We start from the raw sequence: 22,500 nt of genomic DNA on the forward strand, positions 1-22,500 counted from the left end.
TTTAGTATTAGGTTTAGACCTCCTGGCCTTAACCTGATAAAACACCTTTGGGATGAATTATAGCGGAGACTGTGAACCAGACCTTCCAACATCAGTGCCTGACCACACAAAATTGCGCTTCTACAGGAATGATCAAAAATTCCCATAAACACATTCCTAAACCTTGTGGAAAGCCTTCCCAGAAGAGTTGAAGCTGTTATAGCTGAAAAGGGTAGGCTAACTCCATATTACATTCATGTGCATGTAAAGGGAGATGTCCCAAAACTTTTGGCAATAAAGTGTATATAGACATGTTTGGAGAAAATGGTATCATTTTATCCTTATTTACTGTAATCACTGGTATTATCATGTTATTTCAGTGTTACTACAGTTCAATATGTTGTGACCTCTATCTAAAACATCCTGGCTACTATTTTGTTCAGAAAGCCTACAGATCCCTTATCAGTATGAGTTCAGCTTAGTCAGTGGGAAAATAAAAAAATAATAAAAGCTGTGATTTGTTACAGTGCTCATTTGCATACTGCTGCTTTGTGCATCATCAATACTGCAAAAGCCATTATTGCAGTAATGATCTCCCGAAATGATATATTGCGCCGCTTTATCGTTGAACACAGGAGAGCAATAAGGAAAAAAAAGGGGGAGAGGGAAAAGCTCACCTTGGAGGGTTTGTTGAAGAGACACGAGCCGCCGCCGCTGTACAGGAAGTTGTGGTACTCTTCTATGTTACAGTCGGAGAATCTCTTGGGCAGGTAGAAGCTAAAAAAGGCACAAAAATCCATAGAGGGATATTATAAAGGATGACTGGACAGAAGAAAATGTCCACTTTAAATTGTGTCTGTTTACACGTGTAGCTGTGAGGAAGTGTGTACTCTTACATCATGAGCAGCTATAACTTTATAATTCCTCAACGGAAATAAAATATACCTTTATCTGTTTAGTGAGGGGGCGTGGCCTAAACCCTGGCTTACTTTATTAAGTCAAATTTGTTGATGGGGAAGTCCTTTCAGACTGATATTCTAGTTCAAACTGACATATTGTAATGTTTAGAAAGTTAAGAGCAGGTGAAACACACACACACAAGCAGTAAAAAACACTAGCCTAGCCGTAGCTAGAAATACTGAGCAAAGTCACACAGATGAAATGAGAGTAATATCTGATGTGTAGAAATGTCAGTGGTTGCTGTGTGTCTTCAGCTCCAGGAAGCAGACAACAGGATGCAGTCGTAATGCATCACTATGTACGTGTGTCTCCGGTGCGGTTAGCATTAGGCTCTGGCTGTCAATCTCAATCTCATTATAGACTACTCGGCCTGTCGTGTCATGATGGCTAGCTGTGAGTCAGAAAGCCTGCTCCTCGAATGCAGAGTGTTGGTCAGGACTATAATGCACAGCACTCAATCCTCTGAACGCTTGCCAAATCACGCTCCGTCTCCCTCTTTCACTTCTCCTCACGCTCATCTTTAACAACACCGCCCTCTCATTTCACTGTCGCTCACTCACTCACTCGCTCGCTGTCTGTCCTGTCTGTCTGTTCTGTGTGTCTATGTGTCTGTCCTGTCTGTCTGTTCTGTGTGTCTATCCTGTCTGTCTGTTCTGTGTGTCTATGTGTCTGTCCTGTTTGTCTGTTCTGTGTGTCTATGTGTCTGTCCTGTCTGTGTGTCTATGTGTCTGTCCTGTCTGTCTGTCCTGTCTGTCTGTTCTGTGTGTCTATGTGTCTGTCCTGTCTGTCTGTTCTGTGTGTCTGTGTCTGTCCTGTCTGTCTGTTCTGTGTGTCTATCCTGTCTGTCTGTTCTGTGTGTCTATGTGTCTGTCCTGTTTGTCTGTTCTGTGTGTCTATGTGTCTGTCCTGTCTGTGTGTCTATGTGTCTGTCCTGTCTGTCTGTCCTGTCTGTCTGTTCTGTGTGTCTATGTGTCTGTCCTGTCTGTGTGTCTATGTGTCTGTCCTGTCTGTCTGTCCTGTCTGTCTGTTCTGTGTGTCTATGTGTCTGTCCTGTCTGTGTGTCTATGTGTCTGTCCTGTCTGTCTGTCTGTCTGTTCTGTGTGTCTATGTGTCTGTCCTGTCTGTCTGTTCTGTGTGTCTATGTGTCTGTCCTGTCTGTCTGTTCTGTGTGTCTGTCCTGTCTGTCTGTTCTGTGTGTCTATGTGTCTGTCCTATCTGTCTGTTCTGTGTGTCTATGTGTCTGTCCTGTCTGTCTGTTCTGTGTGTCTATGTGTCTGTCCTGTCTGTCTGTTCTGTGTGTCTGTCCTGTCTGTCTGTTCTGTGTGTCTATGTGTCTGTCCTGTCTGTCTGTTCTGTGTGTCTATGTGTCTGTCCTGTCTGTCTGTTCTTTGTGTCTTTCACTGTTGCTTGCTCACTCGCTCGCGGTCTCAGGCTTTGTTGAAGGTTTTTGGCATGAGTTGAAAAATTCTTCATCGCCACATGTGCAGTGGTTCTGTTTCCTCAAAACCATGCTGCATAACTGGTATATCTGTTCTGCCTGTCCTGTCTGTCTGTCTGTCTGTCTCTCCTCTTCTCTTTATTTATCTCTCTGTTGTGTTCGTTTTTCTGTCCTATCTGTTTCTCTTGTCCAGTCTGTCTGATCTATCCAATCTGTCTGTCTGCTTTCCTGTTTTGTTTCATCTATCTATCTTTCTGTCTGCCTGTTCTGTTTATTTTTTGTCCTACATACCTGTCTGTGTCTTCTGTCTTTCTGTCCATCCTGTCTGTCTGCATCTTCCTAACCTGTCCTCTATGTCTGATCTGTCGTCCTGCCTGACCTGTCTATCTATCCTGTTTGTCTGTCCTATTTGTTTCCCCGTCCTGTCCCATCTGTCTCTCCTGTCTGTCCAATCTGTCTGTCTGTCTGCACTGTCCTGTCTGCCCATCAATCTCTCTGTCCTCTCTGTCCTGATTGTTCTATCTGTCTTGCCGATCTGTTTGTTTGTCTGTCTGTCTTTCCTGCCTGTCTGTTCTGTGTCTGTCTTTCTTGTCTGTTCTTAGTATCTGTTTGTTATGTGTGTGTGTTTGTCTGTCCTGTCTATGTGTCTGTCCAGTCTGTGTGTTCTATGTGTCTATGTGTCTGTCCTGTCTGTGTGTTCTGTGTGCCTGTCTGTCTGTCCTGTCTGTCTGTTCTGTGTGTCTGTGTACCTGTCTGTCCTGTCTTTCTGTTCTGTGTGTCTGTCCTTTGTGTCTGTGTGCCTGTCTGTCTGTCCTGTCTGTCTGTTCTGTGTGTCTGTGTACCTGTCTGTCCTGTCTTTCTGTTCTGTGTGTCTGTCCTGTGTGTCTGTGTGCCTGTCTGTCTGTCCTGTCTGTCTGTTCCGTGTGTCTGTGTATCTGTGTGTCTGTACTGTCTGTCTGTTCTGTGTGTCTATCTGTCTGTCCTGCCTTTCTGTTCTGTGTGCGTGTGTGTGTCTGCCTGTTCTGTCTATCTGTCCTCTCTGTCTGTTGTGTCTGTCTGTCTGTCCTGTCTGTCTTTTCTATGTGTCTGTCTGCCCTTTCTGTCTGTCTGTTAGTCCTGTGCGACATTGCTAGTAATTAAACATTAAGGGCGTCGTGTATTATGTCTACTGTTCCCACCCTAAAGCACATTTTCATTAAAACTTGTAATTAAAAATTATTTTACTTTAGCTGCTTGTTTTTGTGAATTTTTAAGTGAAACAGGGTGGTAATGAATAAATTTAGTAATAAGAACACTAACTTTGAATGCTTTCACTAAACAAAAAAACAAAAGTGGGCGGGGCTAAAACGGCCACTTGATTCCATATTGGGAGAATGCAGCAAACCACGCCCATCATATTTAAGGAGGACTTTAGGACTTTTCATAATACTTTACTTTAAGGATCCAACACAAGTGACAGATTCTACAGAAAGTCCACCAATGACAGCATCCTTAGAACATTATAACATCATTTATACGAATAATATTAACAATTTTATTTCAGACGTTTGCTTGAGCCACTTGGGTCGAACCCCTGAGCAGAAGTATTGCTTGAGAAGCTTAAAGCACACGGTGAATTGTCATATTTTGGTACGTTTCAGCCAACGTGCTCAGCCCACAGTCATGATTCAAGCTGTCACAAGTTCAGTGATGAGGTCGGGGTCCAGCACAGATTGCTCTGTGGTGTCTACACAGTGGCCACTTTATTAGGAACAATAAAGCACCTGCACAATATGTGCACCTGCACCTTCATGCAATGGGAACCTTGAAAATTGACCAGAAAAGTTGGAAAAACTCGTCTATTTTTAAAAAAATATTTTCAACTGTCCAGTAGTTTCAGGTTAATGTTCTTGGCTGACAGGAGTGGACCCTGGCGTGGTCGTCTGCTTTTGGAGCTCACCCACCTTAAGGTTTGATATGTACATTCTGCCTGAGATGCTTTTCTGCTCATCACGGCTGTAAAGACTGCTATTTTCTGTTAATACAGACTTCCTGGCTATTCTCTGTTGATCTCTAACATCAGCATGATGCTTCAACATGCAGGACTGCAGCTCACTGTATGCTTTTTTTGACCTCTCTGTGCTTATTTTGCATAAGATTTCCACAGTTTAATATCTAAAATATTCAAACATCTGGCACCAACAACAATGCCATATTCAGAGAAACTGGGAAAAACGCATATTATCACCTGGTCTAATGTTTGAAGTGAACATTACCTAAAGCTCTTGATCTGTATCTGCAGGATTTTATGCATTGTTCTGCTTCCACGTGATTGGCTGATTAGATAATTGCATGAACGTGCAGGTAAAAAAAAAAAGTGGCCTTTAAAGCGCTACATGGAATTTTGACAGCTTGATTGTTTCCTAGAATGGGAATGGAATCACACAAATGGTTTAGAAGCGTCGATCAGGGATCCTTTTAAAAATCCCAGTTAACCAACATTCCATCAAACGACGAGCTGTGAGCAAAAATACAACAAAAAAAACGACAAACAAGAAAAGAATATGAACTAAAACAATAAAGACTGTGGAGAAAAAATACAGAGGGCTCAGAAGCACACTGTATCTTTGCCCATCTCAGTTCAATTTTTTATTGAATTTTTTTTTTAAGGTAGAGCATTAAGGCTCAGCCAAAATGCTACTGGATGGAATGAGGAGGGCGTGGGTGATTGACGGCCCTCCCTCGAGCAGCTGATTGGTTGAGCGAGTAGCGCGTCGCGGCCAAGCATCTGCTCACCTGCTGTTCCCATTCGGGATTGAGGGGAGGCGAGAAAGGGTGTTAAAAGAGACGAGTGAACATATACACACACACCGGACAAATACACACACAGACGCACTGACAACGTCACAAGCATGTCCAAACTGCAGTGATACAGAGACCACTAGAGACGTTGTACTCTCAATTTCAATAATCAGAACACAAAGATTTTTGGTTAATCGAAAGTTATATTTAAACACGTGGACAAAATTGGCAGCATCGTTCCATTAAAGAAAGAAAAACCCACAACGGTCAATGAGATACACTATATTGCCAAAAGTTTTGGGACACCCCTCCAAATCATTGAATTCAGGTGTTGTTTTTCAGGGGTTGGGCTTGGCCACTTAGTTCTAGTGAAATTGTCAGCATACCAAGACATTTTGGACAGTTTCATGCTCCTTACTTTGTGGGAACAGTTTGGGGATGACCCCTTCCTGTTCCAACATAACTGTACACCAGTGCACAAACCAAGGTCCATGAGCGAGTTTGGTGTGGAGGAACTTCACAGAGTCCTGACCTCAACCTGATAGAACACCTTTGGGATGAACTACAGCGGACACTGTGAGCCAGACCTTCTCGTCCAACATCAGTCTGTCCAAGTCCACTTCAGAATAGTCCAATGTTTTGTTCTTAGCCATACTTATGTGTTTTTAGCTGTGTGTTTTGGGTCATTATCCTGTTGGAGGACCCAGACCAAGCTTTCTGACACTGGGCAGCACATTTATTTATCTTTTCTAGAGGTACTATCATTGTTGTCCAGGCCAGTTGTATTAATTAAAAAAGCAATGTCTGATTTTCATTAGTCAATTTTCAGTACATTTTTATTTATTATTATTTTTTGTCAGTTTCAAGTTATTTCAGTGACCGTTATGGGTTTTTCTTTCTTTAATGGAAGGGTACCGGCAATTTTGACCACATGTGTGTAGAAGGTTTATAAATACAACAGAGAATGCACAAATTTCAGCTATATGCTTGTTAAACTGATCTATCAAATCTAATTTCTAGTATTTCATCTGTTTATCTTATTGCTTTTTAATATTTACGCCTTCACCATGATAGCTCCCTCATACAATTCACTCCACAATTATTGGCAGCCTTTATAAAAATGAAAAAAACAAACAAAAAAAACATACAAAATAAACGACACATTTAATGAACAATATTTCTATTCTAATAATTATATCTTTATTTATTTATTTATTTATTTATTTATTTATTTATTTATTTTATTTTATTTTATTTTATTTTTTTTAAATTCTAATAAATTTAGTGAATGTTCCCAAATTTTTTTTTTAGGAAATATAATTAATTTCTTCTGAATAGAAAATGTAAATAATTGTGTTTAATGCATTTTTTTTTTACATTAATTTTATATCTCTCTTAAAGGGCGCCAACAATTCTGCACTGGATATTATATCTTTCTGGCAAAAACGATATATATTTTATTTTGTGAACTTGTGGATAAAATCTGAATGAGACTCCATGGTGGCCTCTGAGGGACAGAAGAGACACAGGGAATATAAAAGAGGACTAGATCAGGATCGTTTTTACAGAAAAAAGTGACAGAAAACTCAAAGCCTTTCTAGAAGCTTCTGTGAGACTTCGGATTTGATCAAATATAATCGTTTAATAACCCATAGGGAAGCTTTTTAATTACGTTATGTATTTAATGTCTGAATAATAATAATAATAATAATAATAATAATAATAATAATAATAATAATAATAATAATAATAATATTTATTATTATGTCATATTTAAAAATGAGGTACGAACACCACAAGCCTGTATCACCTTAACTGCATTTTCAAAGCAAACATTTTTCCTGGCCAAATAAACAACTGAAGGCCACGGAAAGTCATGGCTTTAAGTCATACTCAGCTTTGCGGCTTTGAAAAATAATCTAAATGTCTCCTCGGATGCTTAGAATGACCGATCTACTTTACGGTGAGATCTGCGTAATACAAGTGTCACCGATTGGGATAAAACCACTACACCGGTATATCGCTTGAGTTACACCCACCCACCCACACACACACCCACACACACCATGACATCATGACCCGAATCAAAATGAATCAAGGAGGGTGCACATATATTTGCATTTGTACCTCATACTCGAATGTTTCTGCACCATATGTCTGGGTGTATGTCTGTGAGGGTTTGTGTGTGTGTGTGTGTGCTGTTAGGAAAATGTGCTTGATTAGTAACTTACCCGACATCATCCATTATGCAGCCGGACCATTTATCATCGCACTTGCATTCCCCTGCGACGAAAACCCCAGATGTTATTAACATTAACTTTTTTTCAGTTAACTCAAATGAAAAGAGGAGAACGCAATCGACTTGCCAATCAGATGATTAATGTAATGAGACTACAGTTGCTAGGAAACCGGGACATATGGATGCTGAGTATTCTAACAATTCAGCCTGCTAGTACATAGCTACTAGGTCGTCTATACAAACTTGGGAATGTTAGTACTTTTGCACAGATGTGCTGTAGAACATACTAAGTAACTTTAAACCTATACCTTATGAACTGTCTATAACCTATGTATCAATTTTCTCATGGTCATTTTCTCAGTGGGTCTCAAAATTACGCATATACACAAATCCCTAGAATCTAGCTTTGTCCAACCAAAGAACTGAGAACTTTCCGTGTTAACAAACGTGATCCGTATGCCATTCTGAATACTCAGCTTCCAGATGCTAGAGTTTGCATATCGTACCGTTTAGTATTCTTTTCTTGTCTGAGAATATGCCAATGTTCTGTCCCAGCGACTGTGCCAGGGTGATGGCCATTTCCTCTGTTTTTCCATACTGAGAAAACAAAGATTTCAAGGATTACACCTTAAAATGGCACAATGATATAGTTCTATACATGGTTATTTTGACATATGATCAACAGTTACCTCATTAACTCCTCCCCCTTTTGTCAATGAACACACGCCTCCCATATACGAGGCTCCTCCCCAGCTGCTGTGGAAACGGTTGCCCCTGAAGACACAAATTATCAGATGTGGCCTTTTGCTTAATCACAAAACAAATGGCTGACATTAGTTGTGCACTGTGTGATACAAGACAACTGGGTGTGTATGTGTGTGTGTGTATGTGTGTGTGTGTGTGTGTGTGTGTGTGCAAAAACCTACGAGAACAGATGGACCGAGTCGCTCTTTTCTTTAATGAAGTCGCGTCTGTACTTCATGAACTCCCGCAGTGTGATCATCGGGTCCTCGTTTATGTTGAACCTGTTGTCTGCTGCCCAGGTTTCCATGGCAACCAAAACTATCCGGGTGTTCAGTTGCTCCTTGAAAATCTAAAGATATAAGTAACAACAAAAGCAAACACCCGATTAACATTTTTCACTGGTGCGGGAGGTTACTCTTAAGTGCTCACACGCTGCTGAGGCTAAAAGCCATGCATTTTTTATGTGCTAGAAGAAAGTTTTTAAACATTGACAGGCTTGGATGTTGGTGGTCCACGGTTCCACATTTGGTGGAATCTAACACTGTTCATCACCCTGAGACCATCATCCCTGCAGTGAAGCATGCAGGTGGTAGTATCATTACCCGGTGCTTCCTGTTTGCTTGTCGGAAAGGTTTAAGGGATGAAATACTTATGCAAGCGCCATACAGACTTGTGTTTTTCTTCTGAGCAGATACACTATATTGCCAAAAGTTTTGGGACATCTGCCTTTACATGCACATGAATGTAATATGGAGTTGTCCCGCCCTTTGTAGCTATAACAGCTTCAACTCTTCTTGGAAGGCTTTCCACAAGGTTTAGGAGTGTGTTTGTGGGAATTTCTGACCATTCCTCTAGAAGCGCATTTGTGAGGTCAGGCACTGATGCTGGATGAGAGGTCTGTCTCTCAGTCTCCACTCTAATTCATCCCAAATTTTTGGGTTGAGGTCAGGACTCTGTGAAGTTCCTCCACACCAAACTCACCCATCCATGTCTTTATGGACCTTGCTTTGTGCAGTCATGTTACAACAGGAAGGGGTCATCCCTAAACTGTTCCCACAAAGTTGGGAGCATGAAATTGTCCAAAATGTCTTGGTATGCTGAAGCCTTTCACTACTGGAACTAAGGGGCCACGCCCAACCCCTGAAAAACAACACCTGAATTCAATGATTTGGAGGGGTGTCCCAAAACTTTTGGCAATATAGTGTATTTTATTCTAGCTGAATGCATGACTTATTTTAAATATTATGAAAAAGGATCCAGATTAAGCATCCTGCATTTCATAATCTTATTCTGATCAAATACGTGTTCTGAGTCAGATATTCACAAATAAATCCTATACTATTGCTAACCTAAAATCCAATGGACTGTAGAGTACTGCTGGAAATAATATTCCAGGTATGTATAAATATTAACTTAATTTATCATCAGAATATTTGACACTTTTATGAGAATTTCTGCTGGAGCTGTGATCCATATTAAAAAAAAAAGGTCCCATAAAATTTGTCATGAATTACTGCCCTGGGTTTATAGAGCTCTGTGGCAGTAAACGTATTAAAAGTAAACATCTCATATCCATTTATTTGGAGTAGACTGAAACAATGCTGACTGAATCAAAGCCACAGAACCCCAAAGAAATCCATTCAGTCGGGTTTGTTTTCTGTTCGCTGTCCAAGCCGCCATTTTGCTGCTGGTGTTGGCATGCTGTGAAAATACCACCTGTCTTTCACTAGGGATGAACGTGTGTGTGTGTGTGTGCGTGTGTGTGTGTGTGTTGTGTGTGAACGAAAGAGACGGAGAGAGACATTTTCATATGAAGTCTACTTGTAATTCTCAAGGGCGAACACTCGGGCAGATCGAGTCGCCCATGAGGCCTGTTCCTATTTCAGCTGCATGAAAAATATGAGCTGATGAAGACAGTGTGAATAAAGATTGATATATATTCTTTTCGACTTGCTTGAAGGTTACAGAAGATGTGTATACATAATCGAAAACAGCCAGCTGTCTGAGAATTAGATATTCATGAAATGATAAACTGCATCAATAAATCATGGTTTATACATAAAGCTCAATTTGTTTCGTTTCATTTCAAAGACCCGCGTTTTAAATGACATAAGGACGCAGCAGTGGAGCAAATGCTCAGCAATTTAAGCAGGGAATTGACTACTTCATAAAAAATATTATTAATAGCCATAATCAATATAATTATTAACCAGCTGGTTAATGTCTACCCATGGACTTAGCTTTATGTGTGGATCATACAGGATTAAAACGTGCTGTTTCTCATTAATTTCTTAGTATTTCATACATTTCACACAAAAATAGCAAATGTTTGATTACTAGTGTCGATATAAAATAAAAAGAAATAAAGCCAAACCTCCGTGTTTAGCCTAACTAGCTCGAGTTAATGGTTCTGGGTAGGGCACATTAACTAGAAACTAATTAGCTTTAAACTATTAGAGAAGTGTTCATTATTTACTACTAAACATCTAGATAATCTATTCATCCATTCATCTATCAATCCATCTATTTATCTATTCATCCATTCAACTATCTATCTATCTATCCATCCATCCATCCATCCATCCATCCATCCATCCATCCATCCATCCATCTACTTATTAATATGGATTTAAAGTATTACACTATACTGCTATAAAATTCTCAAATCTGATTGGCCAGTCTGAATAACATTATAAAATAGAATTGTTTCTATAGTAACTGTGTTTACTTAAATATTATTATACAAAATATTAAATATTATTTATAAAAATAATAATCAGGGTGGTGACAGTAACCCTACTTTACTCTGGATGGCATCACACCACCTTGTTATTGATTATTTTCCTATAACAGAACACTCCAGAATGTTTTATTAGTTATATATGATATAGGAGCTGGACACTTACAAAGTCGGCCATGTTCACTACGGACTTGGCGTAGTTGTTCGTCTGGCCAACTGAAAGCCGATGCTTCTTATACTGCAAGAGATGAACAACGGAAAGTTAATTCACTACAGAGGTTCCCCAGGGGTTAGTACTTGGTCTACTTTGTTTTTTTTCCCTCTGTATACTAAATCACAGTGATCAGATCACAAAGGAACATCTTTACTTTTCTCTTTCTTTCAATCACCTCCCAAGACTACATTTCTGACACATTAGGTTTCAAAATCTTCTTGATTACAAAGCAGCATTAGACTCTAGTCTATGTGTCTATAAGCTTAAAGAGCTTCTTAGTGCTTTGTATCTCTTTGTCTTTAGCTGCATTTCGTGAGCTGCTCTGGATTAGAACATCCGCTAAATGACGAATGTGATTATGATCGGGTATTTAACCATCATTTTACTATTGTACCATTACTGTTGTAAATCTAAAATAAAAAGAAATAAAGCCAAACCTCTGTGTTTAGCTTAACGGATCTAGCTAGTGCACATTAACTAGAAACTGTTGTTGGTCTTTTGGCTGCCTCTACATGTGTGAGGGGTCGCCACAGCCCAACTGGTCCACTCAACAACTTGGCACTGGTTTTACACCAGATGCCCTACCTGATGCAAGCCTCCCATTTTATCCGGGCTTGGGACCGGCACTGCATCCAGTGGCTGGGGTTCAGGCGCTGGCTGGAAATCAAACCCAGGCCTTCCGCATGGTAGGTGAGACACCTACCACTGAGCCACCAGTGCCCTGGGCATTAACTAGAAACTAATTAGTGTTAAACTATTAGAGGACTGTTCATTATTTACTACTAAACAGCTTCTTAGTGCTTTGAATCTCTTTGTCTTTAGCTACTTGAACATTTTGTAAGATGGTCTGGATTAGAGCACCCGCTAAATGACGAAAGTGAATATGATCGGATATTTTACCATCAGGTGGTCATTGATGACCATCAGCTCGATGTATTTAGTCTCGTCCTCGACACTGTGGGAACTTTGCAACACCTAAGGACACAATGGTGATGAAAGACAATCAGTAAAGACAATCAGCTGAACAAAACGTGATGATATATTGGCACAAACCTTCAAATGAAATTAAATACAGTCTTGTGGTCTATTCTTATGTTGTCCTATATTTAATGGTTAATCATTTTAGCTAACAATCAATCCAAAGAGATCTTACTTGTCGCTTTTTTCTCCTGTGGGCTGCCCCAGTGAAGAGTGGAGGGCTCTGAAACGGCGACTCTGCAAGATTAACTGATAAAAACAGCAAAGAAAGATGAATTAAACAGAATTAATAACTGAAAGACAGCAATATTATCCAAACGGCAGTAGAGCTCATTTGAGTTTAGCAGATATTTGTTAACCTGCAGGTAATATCATTAAAAGCTATTATTAATTTGATTGCGATGAGCTGGACTTACGAGGCGGGATGTAATCCCCTGGAGGCTGAAATCCTGGAGATTTATAAATCATGTGCACTTGGATGTGTTCCTGAGGAGGGAATTGTGGGTGATGGAAGAGTTAGAGATGAGCGTTATACATGAACAAGGTGCAGAGAGAAAGAGACAGAGAGAGAGCACAAAAGAGAGAGAGAGATTGGGGGGCGGGAGAGAGAGAGAGAGTAAGAGAGACAGAAAGAGAGAGAATAAGAGAGACAGAAAGAGAGAGAGAGCGAAAGAGAGAGAGAGAGAGAGAGAGAGAGAGTAAGAGAGTAAGAGACAGAGTGAGAGGGGAGAGAGGAGGGGGGCAAGAGAGAGAGAGAGAGAGAGAGAGAGAGAGAGAGAGAGAGAGAGCAAAAGAGAGAGACAGAGCAAATGAGAGAGAGAGCAAAAGAGAGAGCAAAAGAGAGACAGAAAGAGAGAGAGAGAGAGAGAGAGAGAGAGAGAGAGTAAGAGAGTAAGAGACAGAGTGAGAGAGGAGAGAGGAGGGGGGCAAGAGAGAGAGAGAGAGAGAGAGAGAGAGAGCAAAAGAGAGAGACAGAGCAAATGAGAGAGAGAGCAAAAGAGAGAGCAAAAGAGAGAGAGAGAGAGGGGGGGGGGTAGAAGTCATTATTATTATAGTTATTAATATAATTAATTTTTTTAATAAATTCTTTTTGATTGAACTCTGACGCCAACAAGTTTCCATTTTACTCATAAAACACGTCATCTATCTAAAATAAATAAACAACACACAAAATAAATAGGAATAAATAACATAGGTTCAAAAAAACATTCAAGATAAATTCCAGTGCAGGAGTTTACTTTAAGAGTGCGCGCTTGAAAACGTGAACGCGCTCGCTCGTGACGTCACACGAAACCGGCGGTTCACGCGCCTCAGGAAGTCTTTCCCAGGAGGAATGTAGTGTGTGTGAGGCTTTAACGACAAAACGCGGAGAAAATGAGTTGTTTTTCACTGAAGTAGCTACGTTCACGGGTCTACGGATAGGTTATGTCGTTTACTTTTCGTTTTCTTGTTTTAATTTTCGTTTTTTTTTTATTTGACTTGAACGTAACCGAAGAGCAACAGGTTGGTAAGTTAGTTATGCTAGCTGGTTAGCTCGCAGTGTTGTTAGCCATCAGCTGGTTAATGTTTACCCAGAGACCTAGCTTTATGTGCGGATCATACAGGATTAAAACGTACTGTTTCTCATTAATTTCTTAGTATTTCATACATTTCACACGAAAATAGCAAATGTTTGATTACTAGTGTCGATATGAGAAAAAGAAATAAAGCCAAACCTCCGTGTTTAGCTTAACTAGCTCGAGTTAACGGTACTAGGTAGGGCACATTAACTAGAAACTAATTAGCTTTAAACTATTAGAGAAGTGTTCATTATTTAACATCTAGATAATGTATATGTAATGTTCAGTCATAACAGTGAACGATAATGTGCTATTTTTATATTTTTACTTTTTTGTCTATCTATCTATCTATCTATCTATCTATCTATCTATCTATCTATCTGTCCATCTGTCTGTCTATCTATCTATCAGTCTGTCTGTCTATCCATCCATCTATCTATATATCTCTCTATCCATCTGTCTGTCTATCTATCTGTCTGTCCATCCTTCCGTCCATCTATCTATCGATCTGTCCATCTGTCTATCTATTTATCCATCTATCGATTTATCTATCTAAGTCTTTTATAAAGTCTACCAGATAATTACTGGCAGAAAAGCCTATATTTTTTTGCTAAAGTTTTGAAGAGTGACTTTGTCCATGTTTCATTTCATTTCTCATGACAGATTATTAACTTTAAAATAAAATGAATGAGGGCAACATAACACGCAAAAGATTAATATCAACTTTGTGCCTGAAAATGAACTCGGTTCTTTCCAAAGATTTTTTGATAAAATTGCCATCAAATAATTTCTGGATAAAAAGGAATTCTTAAATAAGCGTCACAAGTTCAGAAATAAAAGACAGCATTTGTAGATTCTTGTATTTTCTTACAAATGTGTGGTATGAAGAACTTTTGCCTTGTTATTTGGATTTTTGTGTAAAATAAGAGCTCACTCGAGGTATTTGTTTTTGCTCGGACAGAGTCACTAATGACGTCATGTAAAGTGTGTTGTTTCTGGCAGACACTGATAATACGGCCCCTGAGAGATGTGTATTGTTCAGGGGTTATTGTCTGGTTTAGTCACTGTGATACAAATGCATTAGCCTTAATCGGAGGTTGACTAGAACAAACAATGGTTCTTATGAGTAGCGGTGGTATAGAGGGGTCATTTTTACGCAGTGTGATTAGTCATCAAGGATATGGTCCGTGTACTGTGGTCTTTAGCCAGACTGTCCCAGAAACCTGATTTTCACTTCTTAAATATTTTCATATCTTCCTTTTCTCAGGTTTAGTGTTAGATCTGTTTCCCCACCATGTCTTGCCGTGACATCCACGCCACAAACGCGTTTGCCTTCATCGTCGCCCTGCTCTCTGTGGGAGGATTAGCCGTTGCTACAGTCATCCCTCAATGGAGGACAACACAGCTTCACACAACTAACCTCAACGCCAAGAATGTTACAGTGTATGATGGACTGTGGACCAAATGCGTCCGGCGAGACGGCTCCAGCGGGTGTTACTACTTTGACTCAGAGTGGTACTCCAAAGTGGACCAGCTGGATCTCAGGCTGCTGCAGTTTTGCTTACCGACAGGTTGGTGTTTTGAATTAAGTTTCTGTATTAAAATAAGATCCTGCACAGTATATTGTTTCCTATAGTGAAGCATGGACTCTCGTTTCTGTTTGAACAGGTCTGTTCTTCTCTGGCCTGGCTCTGCTGATCAGTCTCACTGGCATGTGTAAGACGGCATGCTGCTCCAAAACCCCAGACGACATAAAATCCAGCCGCTGCCTAGTGAACAGCTCAGGCTGCCACCTGGTGGCCGGGATGTTCCTCCTGCTAGGAGGTGCAATCGCTATGCCACCCTCTGTCTGGTTCATATTCCACACTCGTGAGTTGAACTCACGCTACGCTAATATTTTCTCTACGGAGTTTGCGGTGTACGTGGCTATTGGCAGCGCCGGCGGACTTGTGTTTGCCGCCCTGCTGATGTTCATGTGGTACTGCATGTGCAAAAAGCTGCCCTCGCCCTTCTGGCTGCCCCTGCCTGAGCAGCCCGCCTTGAGCAACAGCGTTTCTGCTCAGCCTCTACTGCCCAATGGCCTGCCAACAGCGGTAACCTATGCTCCTCAGAGCTTCCCCCCTGCTGTTCTCGATGCTCCGGCTTTTGTCCAAGCCCCAGGATATCCACAGCCCATGCCAGGCCCACCTGTTCCACCTCAGGTATACATGTCTCAGATGTCAGTGCCGGACGGATACGGGTCAGAAGCAGGAGCCTCGCAGGCTTATGGTTACGCCCCTTCGCAGAGCTACGCCCCTTCGCAGAGTTACGCCCCATCACATAGTTACGCCCCCTCACAAAGCTACGCTCCATCTGTGAGCATCGCCCCTTCTCAGAGGTATGCGCGGCAACACTACTCCACACGATCACGACACTCAGCAATCGAAATTGATATCCCTCTCCTGACAGAGTGATACTGAAAGAAAGAAGTCCACCACGTCCTTCTGTGGATCACCAGTCATCAGTGGACATCGCACTGACCCAGACCAGGCAACTCTAAATACACAGAATTACTTCTTTTAATCCCACTTCTTATCAGAACAAGCAACAATAATGAAAATGGATCCATCATAGAAAATACACCGAAAGTAATCTCTGTGAGACAATTTAGGAAGAATTGGTCACAGATGCCACGTTTATGACAATAGAGCATCTGATAGATAATAATAATGAGCTAAATAGTATACACAGGGGTGGACAAATCATAAATTCATCAGCTAGCCCACTCAGAATCTCCAGTGTACTCCACAGCCCCATGTTTTAGTTGCCTGGAAACCTAGTTGGTGCATTAATGCAGACTAAGGGAAATGAAGGAGTTTGAGTATATTTTTTTCTTTTTTGGTTGTTAAACCTACCTATACACCAGTAAACACACACAAATATCCTGGGCATGAAATCAGTTAGCCTCAGAAACTTTATAGTATTTGTCCAACACTGAAATAGACCATTAAAGTCACAAATATATGTTTTAATATCAGTCAAATATATCGGACAAGATCGGTCAGTTTTTCAAATTCACAGTAAACGGAGTAGTTATCTATTGTGGTCTAATGATACATATCTAAAAGTTTATCAAAAATAATTGTTTCCTGGAATATTAGTATTCATTGAGTCAGCACTACGTTAGATATAATGCTTTCAGGTTATTTCCCCCTATGTTCTTTTCTGGAATTGAAGTTTTAGTATAAAAGCTTTTACTTTTTACCTTTACTTTTTCTTTCTATTTTTCTACTTCTGAATAGACCTTTTCTCTTGAACAGAATATAAGAGTTTCACATGTGGCCCAGATGTGAGGTGGATGCTGTCTCTCTGGTCAGCTGTGCTGAGAGTCGAACCTTCACACATCTTTGGATGACACTTTTTAACTCATGGTTTACAAAAGAACAACACTGTCTCACTGTAAGAGCACTGGAAATGGTCAAAGTCGCTAAACAAAGCACTGGCGCTGTAGAAACGGTCAGCTGCTTCACTACACTGTATTTTGCACTAAATTCACACTCACACTTTTAAACTAACACTGGATTTAACACACTATGCTTTACACTAACAACATGTCTGGTAAATAATAATAATGCCTTTAATTCAGGGTTCGTCAAGCCTTTTTACTTATTGTTTTTTTTTATAGAAACTGAATAAAAAAGGCAGCTGTTTTATTCCTCCACAACTGTTACAATGTGCTGTCCAGTGAAGGAGAGAGGATCGTTTCCCTGGTTTTTATTAGGCTTACTAAAGCATCACGGATTCATTTCTCTTTTAATATTGTGATATTTGACACTAATAATGGAGGGTTAGAAAGTTATTAGTATGTGAAGTTATGTTTAAGTGTGCCAACTTTTTTATAAATTTGTGATTTTATTTTTTGGTTGTTTAACGTTAAAATTTTAATATTATGTTTTATCACTAATCTTTTTCTACCATGTCTACGTCTCTAAGCATAGATTACTAATGTCTAAAACGTTGCGCTGAATAAAAACAAAACGGAAAAATTCTGTTTAAAAGTATCAGCTGAATGATTTCTGCACATAGCTACTATTACAGAATAACATTTTATGATATTATATGTTCATATCACAATTAAAAATAATAAAAGACACCTAAGGTCAGATATTTTAAACTAATGTCATCATTGACTTGCTTAGGTGTCTGAAAGTGTCACAGCTCACTGAGGACTAAATTTCCTCTTTTTTTGACGGGTTGAGGCAGGGTTACAGACACGGCTGAGAGGAATACTGTGTACCGAGTCCTCAGAATAAAGTGGCTGATTACCCCATAACAATAGCTCCCCGTTGTGATCCATTACAGGACGACAAAACCTGTTTACGTCACTTGCGTGCTATGAATTAGAAATATGACACACAAAAGATGGCAGCTTCAATATCACACATAATTCCCTAAAGATTCTTTTTTTTTTCTCATGTTCATAATGTGTATTCGTGAAGGTCACTGAGGCTAATAGCGTACAGCTCTTAAACAAGAGCGTCACCCTCTCGTACGCACAATAGAGACTCGAGCGTGATCTCGAAGCTTACCGCCTGGAGACGGTATCTACAGCTCGCAGAAAAGTGTGCTTTTTCATATTAACACAAATGAGAGCATTAACAGAAATGTGCTTATGCATATGTGAGATTGGTTAAGAGTGTTCGGTTCACTCATCTCTGACACGAAGCCATGGGAGCTTAGGTTTACTCGCCGCTAATTAAAAGTCACAACAGACGTCTGTTTGCTTTGCCTCGCCTCATTTAGGGGAAATACTGATGTTTAAGAGCTACACAATGTGCAACAGAACGTAATTCCCCCCTCGTTCGGTGGCGTCCTGCTGGGTTTCCACCCCTTCCCCCCCTCCGTCACGCACTAACACAAGAGGGGGGAACTCTGTGAAGGATTAGGGGTCTAAAGGCAGATGGTCCCTTAGATGGTTTGGAGTAGAAATGAGATGGGGTGTGTACATGTATGAAGACAAAGAAAGGGCAGGGCATGAGGGAGTGTGTGTGATGAGGGGGTAGGGTATGTAGGATAAGGGTGAATGGATGTGTACGTGTGAAGAGGGGGTGGTGTGCGATTGGGGGTGTGTATCGTTGCTTGTTCTCTCTAGGGAACCGGGTCATGAATTAGAAGCAGGTCAGGGAATGGCACGTGCTTCCCATAATCCCCCTGGCACTGACTGATGACACTGTATGAGATAGCTGGGTAGAGATAAGGGAAAATAGACAGATTTGAGAAGAGGAGGCAGGAAAAGTAACAAGTAAACAAAAGAAGCTGTAGAGGGAGATGAAAGAGACCGTACTGTAAATGGGCCTGTGCCTAGCATTAAAACTTACATAATCACACAGTCTCTGTGCTTCAGATGTGTGGTGCTGAGGAGACAAAGACAAATCGGAATGTGCTTCCTGGTTGGTTGGTGCTGGTATGAATGATCGAGAGAATACATGTATGTGGGTGAATTTGTGCGTGGAAGACAGGGAGCAAGTATGCTATGTTCTTCTTGGCTCTGGAGAGAGACAGTGCTGTAACAGGGACAGGGTTTTGTGCAGAAAGCAACAGTGGCATCATGTCTGTTGAACTGTGAAGAGGAAAAAAAGCAATCCAAATGCAACACCTAAAAAAAACCCTTCAGGTCAAAACACAGGCCAGAATATAGATCTTACTATTCTAAACAAACAAGTGTAAAGAAGTCAAAAAGGCACATAATATAAACAGATGAGTCCAAAATCCAAAAATACTGTATATTATTAAACAAAGAAGTCCAAACACCACAAAATATAAACAGACGAGTCCAAACATCACTTATTATTAAACAAAGAAGTCCAAACACCATACATTATTAAACAGACGAGTTCAAACACCACAGATTAATAAACAGACGAGTCCAAACACCAGATATTAAACAGATGAGTCTAAACACCACTGAATATTAAACAGACAGGTCCAAACACCACAAAATATAAACAGACAAGTCCAAACGCCACATATTATTAAACACACGAGTCCAAACACCACGTATTATTAAACAGATGCGTCCAAACACCACTAAATATTAAACGGACAAGTCCAAACACCACATATTATTAAACACACGAGTCCAAACACCACGTATTATTAAACAGATGAGTCCAAACACCACTTATTATTAAACAAAGAAGTCCAAACACCATACATTATTAAACAGACGAGTTCAAACACCACAGATTAATAAACAGACGAGTCCAAACACCAGATATTAAACAGATGAGTCTAAACACCACTAAATATTAAACAGACAGGTCCAAACACCACAAAATATAAACAGACAAGTCCAAACGCCACATATTATTAAACACACGAGTCCAAACACCATGTATTATTAAAAAGATGCGTCCAAACACCACTAAATATTAAACGGACAAGTCCAAACACCACATATTATTAAACACACGAGTCCAAACACCACGTATTATTAAACAGATGCGTCCAAACACCACTCAATATTAAACAGATGAGTCCAAACACCACTTATTAAACAAAGAAGTCCAAACACCACATATTATTAAATAGACAAGTCCAAACACCACATATTATTTAAAAGGCGAATCCAAACACCATATATTATTAAACAGAAGAGTCCAAACACCAAAAAATGTAAACAGACGAGTCCAAAAAAACACAAGTACAAACTGATCAAACTATTGTAAACAGATATATAACAATCTAGGCAAGCTCAAACTAGACACAACCCTAAATAATAAAACAGCTGAACATAAACTACACAAAACACCACATATTATAAATAGACGAGTCCAAACTAGTAAACAGAAGACATTTTGCGTCTGTTTTTACGGTGGCTGAACATTAAGCACAGGTACAGGATGCTTTTGGCTATGTGCAGCCTCCACAGCGCCCACACTGAGACACAGTATGGTGGCCAGAGAGGGACACATTTCTACTGCAGCACTGCGGATGACAGATGCATGAGCCATATGGCCAAATGGGTTGGATTCGTCTCTGTGGATTATTGTCACGTCTGAACTCATCACCGCACAGCATCAGCTAGTCACGAGGTGATGCACGAGGTGACGGGGTCAGTTGTAACGGTCACAACAAAACCCACAGGAAATGGCTAAAAGAAGCTGGGTCATCTTTAGTGAGCTGACGGGGAATTGGTGTGTGTGCTGGTGATGTCACCGCATGACTGCTTATATTACTGACCTGTTTTATGGCAGAAATGTCGTTCTAATGTGGAGTTCTGACTCCTCCATACTCATGGAGGGAAACCTTCTATAACTGAGAAAGCTCAGAGAAGAAATATTTCCAGGAGTCCATCTCTATTGTTGTATTTCATTTCTGATGCACTGTTGTAACTGCTTTCGTTCATTGTTAACTTTTGCACGCAGGTGTTAAAATCTGAAATGGACAATGATAAAATCTTTATAGTGTTACTGTTTAGGTCTATAGGAGCTGGAAAGACATCCAATTATAGTATAATTAGAAATTGGCAGCACCATGGCACAGAAGGTAGACTTACTGCCTCCTACCTCCAGAGTCTGTCAGGGTCTTGAGGGTCTGTCTTACCTCCTGCCACCCAGTAGGTGGACTGGCTACTCTAGATTGCCCCTAGATGTTTTTTTATGAGCATGGTGCCCGTCCCATCAATGATGCATTACCACCTATTTACACACCTACTGCTATCAGGGACAGGCTCAGGGCCCGTCGTCACTCTGACCAGGGTAGAGATGTAACCAAGGTATGCAATATGGGATGGATGGGTGATGGATGGATAGATGGATGGATGGCTCAATTTCTAATCCAAAAAAAGCTGTTTGTATTCTGATAATAAAGTTGACAGTGAAATCTGTTAGAGAGAAGGAAGCTGAAGTGTTCACTCGTATTCAGAAATGTTCATCTTCCTAAAGTAAAGTATTTACTTGAAAAGGCTTTTCATCTCCATCATCCTCTCTCTCCGTCTCTCTCTCTCTCTCTCTCTCTCTCTCTCTCTCTTCATGCACAGGATGAATAATGCATGGCTGTTAGATCCTGTAGCACTGCAACTCAAGAGCGGTCTTCAACTTAACTATCAAAGTCTTTTTTTGTTTTGTTGTTATTAAAATAGAACAATGCCTCTGGGCAATTACTCAAGTTTTTCTAATAAACCTGGAAAATCATCTCTAACTAACAAATGATATTTAAGCTTCATGATATAATTATTAAAACACCTTCTCTTATTTATGTCCACACTCAAAAACATTAAAATAATTATATAAATGATAATTTAATGAGAAGGAAGGAAGGAAGGAAGGAAGGAAGAATGAAAACAAGAAAGGATGGAAGGAGAGAAGGAAGGAAGGAAGGCAGGAGGGAGGGAGGAAAGGAAAGGAGGAAGGAAGAGGAGAAGGAACTAAGGAAGGAAAGAAGGAAAGAAAAAAGAAAGGAAAGAAAAAAATAAAGAAGAAAGGAAGGAAGGAAGGAAGGAAGGAAGGAAGGAAGGAAGAAAAGAAAAGAAAACAAGGAAGGAAGGAAACAAGGAAGGATGGAAGGAGAGAAAGAAGGAAGGAAGGGAGGAAGGAAGAAAGAAAACAAGAAAGAAAGAAAGAAAAGAAAACAAGGAAGGACAAAAGGAAGGAAGGCAGGAGGGAGGGAGGAAAGGGGGAGGGAGGGAGGAAAGGAAGGGAAAGGAAAGGAGGAAGGAAGAAGAGAAGGAACTAAGGAAGGAAAGAAGGAAAGAAAAAAGAAAGGAAAGAAAAAGAAATAAAGAAAGAACGAAGGAAGGAAGAAAAGAAAACAAGGAAGGAAGGCAGGAGGGAGGGAGGAAGGAAAGGAAGGAAGGAAGGAAGGAAATGAAGAAAGAAAGACAGAAAG

The 22,500-nt window shown here is 40.2% G+C and overlaps 2 protein-coding genes across 6 annotated transcripts in view; one reads left to right on the forward strand and one right to left on the reverse strand.

Moving 5' to 3' along the window:
- Positions 1 to 22,500, reverse strand: part of adam22 (ADAM metallopeptidase domain 22) — an 87,240-nt gene that overhangs the window by 21,509 nt on the left and 43,231 nt on the right. For all 3 annotated transcript variants that reach the window (XM_058376301.1, XM_058376303.1, XM_058376302.1), the window contains 9 exons: positions 12,490 to 12,559; positions 12,249 to 12,322; positions 11,996 to 12,070; positions 11,048 to 11,119; positions 8,324 to 8,490; positions 8,087 to 8,171; positions 7,904 to 7,994; positions 7,390 to 7,441; positions 657 to 756 (listed from right to left, as the gene is read on the reverse strand). In XM_058376301.1, coding sequence (XP_058232284.1) covers positions 657 to 756; positions 7,390 to 7,441; positions 7,904 to 7,994; positions 8,087 to 8,171; positions 8,324 to 8,490; positions 11,048 to 11,119; positions 11,996 to 12,070; positions 12,249 to 12,322; positions 12,490 to 12,559 — 786 coding nt within the window. The remainder of the gene's footprint in view (positions 1 to 656; positions 757 to 7,389; positions 7,442 to 7,903; positions 7,995 to 8,086; positions 8,172 to 8,323; positions 8,491 to 11,047; positions 11,120 to 11,995; positions 12,071 to 12,248; positions 12,323 to 12,489; positions 12,560 to 22,500) is intronic.
- Positions 13,365 to 18,875, forward strand: cldn12 (claudin 12). 3 transcript variants are annotated; one of them, XM_058376326.1, is made up of 4 exons: positions 13,365 to 13,580; positions 14,900 to 15,203; positions 15,301 to 16,009; positions 16,932 to 18,875. In XM_058376326.1, exons 2-4 carry the CDS (start codon positions 14,927 to 14,929, stop codon positions 16,936 to 16,938), a joined length of 993 nt encoding a protein of 330 aa, XP_058232309.1. In that variant the 5' UTR covers positions 13,365 to 13,580; positions 14,900 to 14,926; the 3' UTR covers positions 16,939 to 18,875. The 3 variants fall into 3 exon arrangements, with proteins under 3 accessions (XP_058232309.1, XP_058232307.1, XP_058232308.1); XM_058376324.1 differs by having other exon boundaries at positions 13,366 to 13,580; positions 15,301 to 18,875; XM_058376325.1 differs by having other exon boundaries at positions 13,366 to 13,576; positions 15,301 to 18,875.

This window comes from Hemibagrus wyckioides, linkage group LG23, assembly GCF_019097595.1.
Source record: "Hemibagrus wyckioides isolate EC202008001 linkage group LG23, SWU_Hwy_1.0, whole genome shotgun sequence".
NCBI lineage: Eukaryota > Metazoa > Chordata > Actinopteri > Siluriformes > Bagridae > Hemibagrus > Hemibagrus wyckioides.

Coding starts and splice junctions, on each gene's coding strand:
- cldn12 (XM_058376324.1), top strand. CDS start 14,927: ATGTCTTGCCGTGACATCCACGCCACAAACGCGTTTGCCTTCATCGTC. Junction 15,204..15,300: donor GCAGTTTTGCTTACCGACAG/GTTGGTGTTTTG, acceptor CTGTTTGAACAG/GTCTGTTCTTCTCTGGCCTG.